Here is a 12,675-nt window from a genome sequence, read left to right on the forward strand (position 1 = left end):
TTCTCCAGAGCAGATAACATGTTTCTAGTCTTTCACAGTCCACAGAATATCTTTGACCACTGGAAACAGTCACACTTGATGAACAGGGATGAATTAAGTTCATTATATGCAATTCTCATCCAAATATCCACATGATACAATTTACACCAGAACTTCCATTCAAGAATGGGTCAGAGTGGACCTCATTCACTTCTTGTCTTGTAACAAAATACTTTTAGTTACGTCTTTCTGTCACAATTCTGATAAAAATTCATCGAAGAATGGGCTTTTTGAAACTGCCAGGAAGCCCGAAGGAAAGTGTGGAACTACAGAGGCAAAATCTGGCACTTTCTTCAGAGGATAATTTTTTGTATGCTCTATGTTTGTCATCTCTAGTTACCATTTCATCTTGTCCCTTGTATTTTCTTCATAAGGTTCTCCTGTATGACTCCTAGTACCATGGAAGTCATTCCATAATATCTTATGTTCTGTTTACCTGTTTTTCTTCTAATTTGTGTTTTCCATGTATTTCTTGCTTCATTGATTCTGCAGAGGATCATACCATGTTTTATCTCAATAGTCTATTTAATTTTCAGCACCCTTCAGTAACGCCACATTTCAAACACTTCAATTTTCTTCTTTTTTTTGTTTTCTGTCACTCATGCATTCACTTCCATCTGATGCTGTGTTTAAGATATATAGCCTCAGAAACTACTTCCTTAGATGTTTCATATTAGTGCACTTATTTTACCTACGGATGCCCTCTGACTGTGCTAGCCTGTTTCTTATATCTTCTGTTCTTCATTCATCACAAAGCAGAATTTTGCCTTCATACACTGCATAGTCCCCAATTTATTACTGATCTCATTTCTGCTACCCCTCATTACTTTTTCTACTCTCATTCTACATTGTGTTCATTATAATGGTAAATACATTCTACAGGTACAGTAATCTGTAATTTTTCACTTTCTCTAGTGATAGCAATATCCTTTCATCCTGAGTTTTAATCTTACTTCTGAAACTTTTTTCTATTTTCATCTGTGCTGCTTCAGTGTACAGGTTAATGAGTAGGAGAAAAATACTGAATTTCTGCTTTATGCCCTTTTTTAATCTGACCACTTCTCTCTTGGTTTCTATTGTCATTGTTAACTCTTTGTTCTTGTACCTATTGTATATTACACATTTTCCCTGTAGCTTGTACTAATATTTCTGAGAATATCAAACATCTTGTATCATTTTATAGTGTCACACACTTAATACCAGTCTTTTGTTTTGTGTTATGTGTGGTGAATGAGATAGGCACTATACCTCTCATCTCTGTGGATAATTTGAATATTAATCTAAACTTGTCAAGAATTTGCCAACCTTGTTTCGCACTATCAGTATGTATCTAAAATTCCTGTTAGCTTCGATCAGCCAGTTGAGGAATATTCCACACAATGAGATTACACTGTATTAGTTTTAAGAATGACTCTTGTGTCATGTGATTTGAATAAAATGCTCAACATCAATAAATTCTATCCATATGCTATGAACTAAAGACTATGTATTGAAATTAACTGCTTTAATCCAAAAGTAAGAGACATAGTACATCTGGAAAGATGACATAGTTGATAACAGTCAGAAACACAAAAAAAATTATTTACTACTACACATAATACACACATAATATATTGTATCAGTTCCTTTCATCTAAGATCAGGTGGTTGTAAAAAGTACCAAAAAAGCATTTTGCTATTTTCTCTCAAATTGAAGTAATTTGCATTAAGATGTCATATACTTAAGTTAAATTTTTACCTCATATTGACCTTTCTCTTCTGAGCTACTTTGCATGTTCAATTCCAGTGTTGTAACTTTCTCTCTGAGTTGTTGTAACTCTTCTGATTTCTGCTGCATTGCATCAGCCTGTAACAAAGTTCTCTCATCAATCATTTTTATCACATTTATCTACATTTAATGACTCAAATAATGAGTTATCCAAACAAAGTTTTTTCGAGTGCACACTCAAATAGTGTTTTATCTTGAAAGAAAAAAAATGTTGTCTCTGATTATAATTCGCCTAGAAATCTTCATAGTAGCTAAAAATTACTATTTTTTTTCATTTAAACAAAAATGTGTTATCATGAAAACATATATTTTGCTATGAAACACAATGAATAAATATTATGGTGTGATAAAAAATGGAACATGGGAAGCCATGCTGACAATGATTCTTATAACAGATGTGAACTGTGAAAGAGCACTAGAAACATTCAATACTTTTGTGATGCTACATCTTAAAATGAAGGCACTGACTTCTGAAAGATATGATTCACTTGAGTTGCTTTCACCAATCACATGTTAAAATTTAAAGAAGGCATTGTCATTCATGTTTTTTTTTCACTTGAAAGATCTAAAGCATTCTTAACCATTGTCTCCCCAAGCAACAATTAATGTTTTTCAATTAACCAACAGCTGGGTGGATTGGCCAAACTTACCTTCAGGAAGCACAGCTCACAGTACAGCCAACAGAAATATATATACAGAAAATAAAATTTCTAGCTTTTTAAACCACAGGTTCTCTCACCAAGACAGAAAAAGATGAACATATTTGGTTATGTAGCAAAAAAGAGGGGAGGGGCAGTTACTTAGGACCCAAGTGACAGAGGTATTCACGAGGTATGAAGGCAAGATGAAAAGGCCTTGCTCTGGCATTGAATTATTGTGTTTCTTCAATACAAAAATGTCCTCTTTTTGTCATAGTCTCTTTTAAGAACAAAGCACAGCGTTAAATGTTTTACCAATGAACAGATTCCATCCATGAAGTGTGTTTCTGGAAAGTATGCAAAATAGCTATGGCTCATATGGGGTGTTCATTGGACTCAATTTTTCAACAATAAATTGTTTTACATCCAGGAATTGATGGAGTAATTAAGGAAATAAGATTACATTTCAGTGCACCATCAACAGTGAAATTATTAGAGAGATATCGTAACATATACTGAGACTGGAGAAGGATAGGAAAGGAAAACAGCTACGCCCTTATCTAAGAACCATCCTGGTATTTGCTTTAAAGTGATTTCTGCAAATCTGGAAAGTCTATTCTGATGGCTTTGGACGACAATTTAAGAGTGAAGTAATATAACTTCTACTTCTTTTATGAGATGACTTACTTGAGATGTTCGGCCAAACTCCTTTGCTGGCCAGCCTGCTGCTGAAAACTCTCTTTCACCTTCTTTCCCGAAGTACTCAAGTATGCTGCTAGGTACAGGAATTTCTTAATACTAATAAAAATAAGTAGACATACCAATTTCATTTGCTACAACTAATGACGTATATTTGAACTTCAGACATATTACAAATCTCACTCTTCATATAAATATATACTGCTTCATAAGTCTCTCATGTCTCCAAATGTCAGAAACAAACTAATATACATATAAGAGAAAGTTGGCTTAACACTATGTCCATTCTCAACATGGATCTTAATACACGTCTTCCCTTCAACCAGACTAAGAGTTTTTCTCAAGAGTACCTTCTCAACTGTTCTCTTTATTATAACCATGGTCACTGACACAATTAGCACAGAATAACATAGAAGCTCCATGGTTCTTCCGTACAGTTTCACTAAAACTTCCATGGATCGCCTGAAAAGTACTTGTTGTTGCCATTCGACCACCACGTCTACATTCTTCTCACGACTGAATTTCAAACCTGCACAGACCAACATGAGACGCGCAATACATAGGATTCTATCATCTCACACTCACTGAGTGGTTCTTGAATTTACACTGAAATTCTCGAAACACTACACTAACTCTGGTTGGCCAAACAATATTTTATCCCCAGTTCTCATAATTGCTTGGGTACCAGTGGATTCTGCCCAAAACCACCATTCTTTTTTTAACTACCAGTGCCTTTAGCATGAAACCACCAATGCTGTTGCAAAGGCAGCATATTATAATAAAAAAAAACCACTTTCTAAATTCAGTAAACTTGGGTATTACAGCACTGTAATCAAACCTGAATGTCTTTATGGAGCAGAAACTTTAATTTTAAATGGAAAGAGGAGATACAGAAGAATGTCAAAAGAAAAAAAGAAAGATTATTAGGCCCCAAAATTACTGATGGTGAAACTTATGGACTGAAAAGTAATAAGGAAATACAAGAATACACAGACATACATGGTGACAAAAACAAAGACTTAAGTTTTAGGGGATCGTTAAAAGAATATCACCCACTAGATTGACAAAACAAATAGTAGATTTCTACGAAAACAGAAGTAAGGCAAAAGCAGAGTCAATTAAATGGATCACTGCGATTAAGGAGTGTCTTAAAGTAGCTAGTATAGCTCAGTCAGACATTACAGACAGAAAAACATTCAGACAAAAGATATGTGACTGAAAAGTTGGTCAGAGGAAAATTAGGAAACAGACTGGAACACTGTAGTCTGATGAAAGAAAGGGACTTCACTCTGATAGGATGAAACAGATTTGGACACAAAAGAAGGCCAACCATCAAAAGTGACATTGACTGATTGTACCTCGTGCGGTCCTATTGGGCCCATACATGAATAATAATGAAATAAAAACATGTTTTCTTTAATCAACTGTCTACACACATCACACAATACTTCCAACAACACACTTGTAGATTAAATTTTCTGTTGTTGGTGCCTTTGTCTCTTTTCGTACTTAATTTCTATGTTCTCCATCTTTTTTACTTTGTTTTAGTATTATAATTTTAGATAATTTCTTTCACAGTCCTTTTTCTCAGATTAAGAACTGTGGCACAGCCAGAAAATTAAGACAAAGATCACAAAATTGTAGCTAGAAAATCAAAACCAGTTTAACCCTTGCATTTTTATGGGGAGGCATATATTACTAAAAATTTACATCTCAGAAAATTATACTATGAACATCACAACACTTTTGTAGTTACTAGGGAAGACTAGTTTTGTTTCAGATGAAAACATTGTATACATCAAGTTGTTTTCTATATTATCACTCATTTGTGGGAAATTTTGGATGAAATAACCATTAATTAAAAACTTAAATACACAGTATTGATGTTCCATGACGATATTTATTTAATAGTTTGTTATGAACCAGCTTTTGTTTTTTTAAGCCATCATCAGATAGTTGTAAACTATCTGTCTAGTATTAAACTATCAGCAAGAGTTCATAGCTGTACAAAGATTGTTTCCGAAAGATGTGTGACACTTTACGACACAGCAGGACCTGCCAATTCCCATCGCCCCACAACACACAAACTTTCTGCTCCATGGTGCAACGCTTACTATCAATACCACAAACCAAATCAGATTTTGACATTAATTGAAAATAATTAATGAAATAGCAGTAGTATTTTTATTTTCAAAATTTCTTGTTCAATGACTTACTTCTTATGCATGTTGCAGTCACTATGCAGATTATGTATATGTGATTCCCCTCCCAATCACGTACTGAGCAAGGTGCCTACACCATTCTTAAAGTACTGGACTGACATTTGGGAGACTGGGGTTTATTCCCTGTCCAGCCATCCTGACCTGGGTTTTCCAATATTTCCCATGTTACTAAGGTAAATGCTATGGTTATAGTGCTACCCTAATTGAAAACATAATCAGTAAGATAAGAGACAGAGGATAACTGAGCTATTGTATCCTCCTCAGAAAGTGCTGAACCACTCCAGTAACAACTGCTTCCACATGCTATACGTACGTAGGACTTGATAGATACTTGCCAGCTAACTAAAATCCAAAAAATACCAAAAATATACTCAAGCTTTTTATGCAAATAATACTGTTTCCAACTTTCTGTTCAACAGTACAGACAAGATTCCAACTTTAGAACAGGGTGGAATTCACAGGGTTTCCTGCAATCTGTGTAGCAAATTATTGTAGGTCAATCAGACAGGGCTATTACTACTAGACTAACTGACATGAAAGGAGCTGGAGAATGACAAGAAAGATCCCACCTTTGCTGAACATGCTCTTAAAGAAAGCCATTCTTTTGATACTGAATGCCATGTTCTCCATAGAGGAACTACAGATGGAAAACTAACATTATTTGAACTTCTAGCTATTAATGAACACCAATCACCTGGTCTGTAATGAATGAACATAGTTTCATTATTCAGCCTCACTACAGTAGCAGCAACCAGTTAATATTTTTCTCACCATTAGATAATATGTTTGTTATACCTGTTCGACACAAACATTGCATAGACTCCATTCTCCCCTTTGCCTTCCCCACCCCCTTTTTTCAGTCTGTTCATCACATTTACCAGTTTATCCATGCAACACAGTAGTAGTGCCATTATTATCATTTGATATATAAAAAATCTTTATACAGCTATGAACTTTCACTGACGTTGTGTGGACTATCTGCTTGGTATTGGGTTAAATCCAAAAGCTGGTTCATAAAGAACTACTAAAGAAATATTAATGTGAAACATCAATATTGTTTATTTAAGATTTTTAATACGTGGTTCCTCCAAGTACAGACAGGATATTCCATAACTATAATCATTAATTCTTCATTTTAGCTCTCATACTATCTTTAGAGCAAATCATATCACCTACTGTTTATGTTCTGCCTAGTTACAAAAACACTCCATGTTACTCACAAGCTGCTGTCATGGTAATGTAATTCTTTAATACAAAAGAGCACACTTCACAGAACACTATATGTAAATGGATTGTGAAGGAGAGCTAACTGTATTGACAAGCAATGCATACAGACAATACATTGTATAGTGGTCGTGGACATTAAATTTATATGCAGGATCTATAATTAAAGAGACTGGAATCCACTTTTCTTGCCTTTATGCCAATAGCTTTTAGTAAAACAGATTTACACATGGCTGGATCTGTACGTCACTTCCATTGAAACACAACTTTATAACCGATTTTATTTGTCACACACTTACCTGAGCTTGTAGAGCTGTCTGCTTCTGTCCAAGCTTCATTTCTAGGCTTCCCTTCTCATCCTGTAGTGAACGCAGACTTTGCAAGGCAGAACTCAGTTTTGTTTCTGTTTTAGCATTTAGGTCTTGAACCTCTTGCAACTGGCGCTTCATACTTCCCACTTGGGTCTTGTAATCATCCTACACACAAACAAGCAATATGTAATGCAATATATGTAATTAAAATAGCCACAATTTTTTCCAGCTGCCTAACAGAATGGAATTCTGTCTCAGACGCAGTAACTGTAGATAAACATTTAGAATACTGTTTCACACTTCCTTGGCTATCATCTGTCAACAATGCCAGGGTTTCCCTCTACTTATTATTGCACATTTTATTCCACTAGGAGTTTTCTTAGGTAATTCTGGTGATAAAACTGTAAATGCAGCTGTCTTTGTTTTCTGCACCGATGAGAAAGAAAGGAAAGACAAAAGCATTCACTTGAACACAATGTACACATTCAGAATGTAGTAGTGGTAATGTCAACGAATCTGTACAAGGTGAAGGTGGCTGACTCCATCCGATGAAGCAAATTCTGTAGCAATTGAAACTTACCGGGACCACTGCACCTTAAAGGAGCCTGTACACAATGAAACTTGTTAGTCAAATTTGCTCTTTTTATCCACAAATTCATCAAACAAATCTGTACTCTTACCAACAAAGTTTGTCAATTTAATCTCACTTTTGAAACGTATGATGGCTGCCAATGCAGAAAAAGTTTTACTGGCTTTGACTTTAGCACTGTATGTAAGGAAGAAAAAGAAAACAAGATGCTTGTCTAAGGAATGGTTGAAATGGAAAGAGAAATATACCCATGTAAATCTGCTAAATAAAATTACACTCAGAACCTGTTGATTACTTCACCTTTCCAACAATAGACAGTCAAACTTTTAATAATGGAGTTACATTGCACTCACACTGAAAAGAAGACACAAGTATATGAAAAAATTATTTTCTTACTTTTGGTCCTTTAATGACACTTCATTAAAATATCACAATGTTGGAACATGTATACTGTCCATGGAATAACTGGAGAGCTCCAATGTTTTGTTTTATTTAATTTAATTTTTATTTTATTGCACTCGCACTCCTATGTTGTGGGTAGAGCACCAACTTTCTTCTTAACCTCTTCCTGCATAATATATCAATGGTAAAGATGCAACACCTCTAACATTTTGATAACTGCCAAAGCTATTTTTTCTCCCAGAGGATAGTTTCCATAATTGTGGATACCTACATTACAGCGAGATAAATTGTAATAACACTATATTTCAGTAAACATGTGCAGAAAAATATCAACACAAACATTCACCATCTTGTCAAATCTGCTGCTGATCAAAATTTCTCTCAAAACACGTCAAACATAATCTAACAACAATATTATGAAAATGATAGATTGCTACTCACCACAGAGAGAAGAAGAATCGTGGACAGGCACAACGAAAAGACTGCTTATACTTAAGCTTCCTGCAGAAAGGCCTTCATCCAAAGCAGGAAACACCTACACATTCTCACAAGCACAACTCACAAACACGTTTCTGCTGTCAATGGGCACTGTGGCCACACTGCGGACTGCAACTTGCGATCTAGCGTGTGTAAGGAGGAGGCGTGGGGAGGGGATAGCAGAGTAGGTGTCGGGGGGAAGATGCAGTGATGTTTGTGGGAGCGTGTAGGGACTTGGTGGGAAAAAGATAGGGCTGCTAGGTGCGGTTGGGAGATTTGGGGAGGGGGAAGGGAAGGAGGAAGACGGGGGAAAATACTAGTGGGTGTGTTGGTAGAATAGAAGGCCATGTAGTGCTGGAGTGGGAGCATGGGAGAGAATAGGTAGGTGGAGGACAGGGACTAGCAAATATTGAGGTCAGACCCCCAAAACCCCCCTGACCTCAACCTTTGTTACCCCCTGTCCTCTACCTACCTATCCCCTTCCCAGCTCCCACACCAGCAATACACAGCCTTCTATTCTGCCAATGCACACAGTAGTCTTCCCTCCCTTCTCTACTTCTCTCCTTGTCTGCCGTCCCCAAAGCCCCCACCTGCATCTACCCTGTCCTGAATATGTCCCTGCATACTCACACAAACAGTGCTACACCTCCCTCCACCTACCCTTCTATCCCTTCCCCTCATCACCCCATGCCGCTTCCTTACCTCTACCTGCCACACTAGATTGCTGCTCCCATCAGGTGCAGTTGAAGTCTGCAGTACAGCCACAGCAGCCAGAGACGGTAGTCATGTCTGTGTGAGTCATGAATGTGTGTGTCTTTTCTACATTAGAAGGAGGTCTTTAGTGCAAAGCTCAAATGTATAACAGTCTTTTCATTGTGCCTGTCTGTGACTCAGTGTTCCCTCTATGTGGTGAGTAGCAATCTATAATTTTTCATAATATCATTGTTATTCCATCCTGGACTTTCCATTGTTCAGACACACTATGTTTGACAAACAGTGCTGTACACAGTCAAATAATCAACAAACCTAGTAATGTTTGGCAAACAGTTTCACTGAGTACGCAGCCTTAAGAAGCTGTCCACAGTGAAGATTACCATCTAACCCAGGCTTCTGAACAGCTGTTGACTGTTGGAAATTGTGTGAGTGAAGTGGTGGTGGTGTTTGGTGAGACACAGACGAGCCAGTGTAACAGCATTTTCATGATCAGCTCTTGTTGCTTCTGGAGCAGTGCCAGTAGTAGTTGGTGGTGCTCTTCCTGTAGGTCTGACTGCTGCTGTTACTGGTCTAACAACTTTAATACGCTACGTCCCATGTGAAGTAATATAACTAATGGCCTAATAATGAAATAATTACATCAGAATGACTACTAATGCTATGTGTGACAATCCTTGTTGCCAGTTTCACTGTAATCTAAGCTAATTAATTGAGACACGACACCTGAGTCTCTGAGGAAATTTTTCCATTTTTGGAAACTTGTGATATATATATATATATACACACACACACACACATACATAGAAACACCAGTGGTTCTAGTCAGAGACTCAGTCTGTGAAGTATTGTTGAGCCTTGCAATTGCATTGCAACCAGTCTTACTTCCTGGCAGCAATATATGGCAAGACTAGGGGATGTGACAGGAAACAAAGTCCTAAATGGAATCGGTGGCATAATGTTGTTGACATTCCTTGTAAGAATGGTACCTCCATATGGCTGTTGAGCCTGTACTACAAAGGCAGGTTATAGCTGTTGCTTGAAAAGTGCTCTAGTTGTTTGGACATCAGTTGTGGTGTGGGACCTATTCTGCTGTTGTGCATTGACCAGTATCCTTGGGGAGCTGCAAAAAACAGGGGTCAACTGACTCCATGGTCAATACATCTGCATCCATTGCAGGCTGAGATACAAAATCAGGAGTAAGAAGTATCTAAAATTATCTTAATACTTCTCCCAATTATTATGATTATTTTTCTGCTGCTATCTTTAAGACATTACTCACAAACTCTGTTCTTAGAATCAGATTTTAAAAAAGTGAAAGTAAAAACAATGATAAGTAATATCTTATATAGCAGAAGAGCATTAATTACTTCTGTTTCCTTCTGTGCTCCCTGCATGACACTCTGCTTTCAAATAACAAAACAATTCCCTTTTTACCTGACCATCTTCTCCAATCTAAAACCTAACTGGGCTCAGTCTAGTTGCAGTGCTGAGACAACATAGCTGTTCATATGTATGTGCGTGTGTTTATCTTATTCTGTTTGATAAAAGGAAGGAAACTGCCAGACAGCTTAGTGGCAATCTCCAGCTTGTCTATGTACATTCAGACTACACTCAGTATATCAACCATACAGTGAGTGATTTTTTTTACTTCTTCAACTTTCTTATTATACTACTATTACCAGCATTGTCTGATTTCAAGACTGTGGAGAAGGTGGAGTACATATTATTATTATTATTATTATTATTATTATTATTAAAACAGTTCAGTATTTTCTTGTCCAATGCTTCCTTTTAATTTATTGACAAATAACTTCAAAATCCTTTCAAGAGTTTCAGTTTGTTTGATTCACCATTTCATTTTTTCCTGACAAAGGGAAGGGTCTGAATTTCATTGTTATTTCAGTTGCCACCATCAATCTGTCATGTTTTTCCACTACATAGAAGTTCCTTAATAAAATAAACCCAAAAGGTTACACAAATTATCACAATGACCAATTAAAGCATACGAGAAGAATCTCAGTTAAGCATTCTATAAGCTTTCAACATTCCATTGGATGAAAAAGCATAATATTAAGAATTGAGGTACAATTTTGACGTACCCTTTCTCGTTCTATTTGAGCAACTTGATGCATGAGGGACCGCACTCCTTTTCTAACAAGCTCTGGGTCAACATCAATAACACCCTCACCTCGTGAATCTGCATCCTGAGCTGTAATGATTATAACATAAATTAAATGAAGCTGATAACAAGTTAATATTCAGTACATGATTTATAAAGAATTATTATGCTCAAATAATTTACAAAATCAATTGTAGGAAAAAAGAAATAAAAATCTGATAGTTTATATTTCATGGCTGAAAACAGTCAATATTATTTTCATATTTTAGTGGTTCACAATTAATCTGTAACTAATTATTTCTTTTCTTTAGCATTTATTATGTCTAGTACAGGGTTCACTTCTTTGGGAGTCAGCAAATATTTTATTTTATTTTATTGTTTACCTTTGTGACCAGATATCCTTTGACATCACAGTTGTCAATCTAACTTAAGGCACAGAAGATGTATGCACCGTCTGTCTATGAATTTCTTATACTTTGTGTGTGTGTGTGTGTGTGTGTGTGTGTGTGTGTGTGTGTGACTGTATTTTAACTGCTTGTGTGTTGTATTCTCTGTGGTAGAATACAGGGACCAGCCCAGCATTTGTCTACAAGAGTGTGAGGAAATGCCTAAAATCCACACTCATGCTGGCTGATGCACCAGCCCATGGTCATTAATCTACCGTGTGAATTCAATCTGGATCTGGCTCACCTCCCTGTCTCGTAAGCTAGTGCACTGTACAATCCACTATATGAGCACCTCAATCTGTGATTTATTGTTTACAGGCCATTACTGATGATCTTTTTGTGCAAAAAACTTCGAGGCATTACAGTAAACAAGCCTATTTTTTATGTTTCAGTGAGCATCTCTTATTAGAAACATATGAAAATTTATGCTTTTAAATTTTTATAGGAATGCTTTTGAACGTCTTAGAGTTGGTCTCTGAGCATTTCTCTGTGACACACTTGTTTTTTTTCTGTTCTTAAGTTTTCTATGGAAAACATGGAATATATAAATCTGGATAAAGTCTCTTCACCACTGTCTCCAAGCTTACTATGTAATTGAAGGAAATGATCTGGTGAATTTATAAATTGTCTTAGAAAACCAGACTGGAATGTAAATAATGAAGCTATCAAATTACTAGATAAACTTACATCAAAACACATTTACCTGCTCGGACTGGGCTCCAACGTCTTGAGGGGCTGAGCAACCTGTATGGAAGTGTGACACTTCCATCCATCTGTATGCCAGCAATTCTTCGTAGTGTTGATCCAACACTGCTTAACTTCTGCTCCACTTCTTTCTTAGCAGATTCCAGTTGTACTAGTTGCTGATCTAGGGCTCTGACTCTGCCCTCTGCACCACCAAGTCTGGCCTATAGGTTAAAAAAAGGTCTATACACTGACCTGAAAACTCCAAACAGCTTACAGGAAAGAAATCTTTTTAACAAGAAACTTCAACAGACAAAGTTTCAGCTCCAGATTAACAAATTTAC

The 12,675-nt window shown here is 36.5% G+C and overlaps 1 protein-coding gene across 1 annotated transcript in view; it reads right to left on the reverse strand.

The window, feature by feature from the left end:
* Positions 1 to 12,675, reverse strand: part of LOC124777260 (rootletin-like) — a 239,025-nt gene that overhangs the window by 41,338 nt on the left and 185,012 nt on the right. The window contains 4 exon segments of the mRNA XM_047252586.1: positions 1,777 to 1,884; positions 6,889 to 7,065; positions 11,182 to 11,291; positions 12,345 to 12,555. Coding sequence (XP_047108542.1) covers positions 1,777 to 1,884; positions 6,889 to 7,065; positions 11,182 to 11,291; positions 12,345 to 12,555 — 606 coding nt within the window.

The sequence above is a fragment of the Schistocerca piceifrons genome, chromosome 2 (assembly GCF_021461385.2).
Source record: "Schistocerca piceifrons isolate TAMUIC-IGC-003096 chromosome 2, iqSchPice1.1, whole genome shotgun sequence".
Lineage (NCBI taxonomy): Eukaryota > Metazoa > Arthropoda > Insecta > Orthoptera > Acrididae > Schistocerca > Schistocerca piceifrons.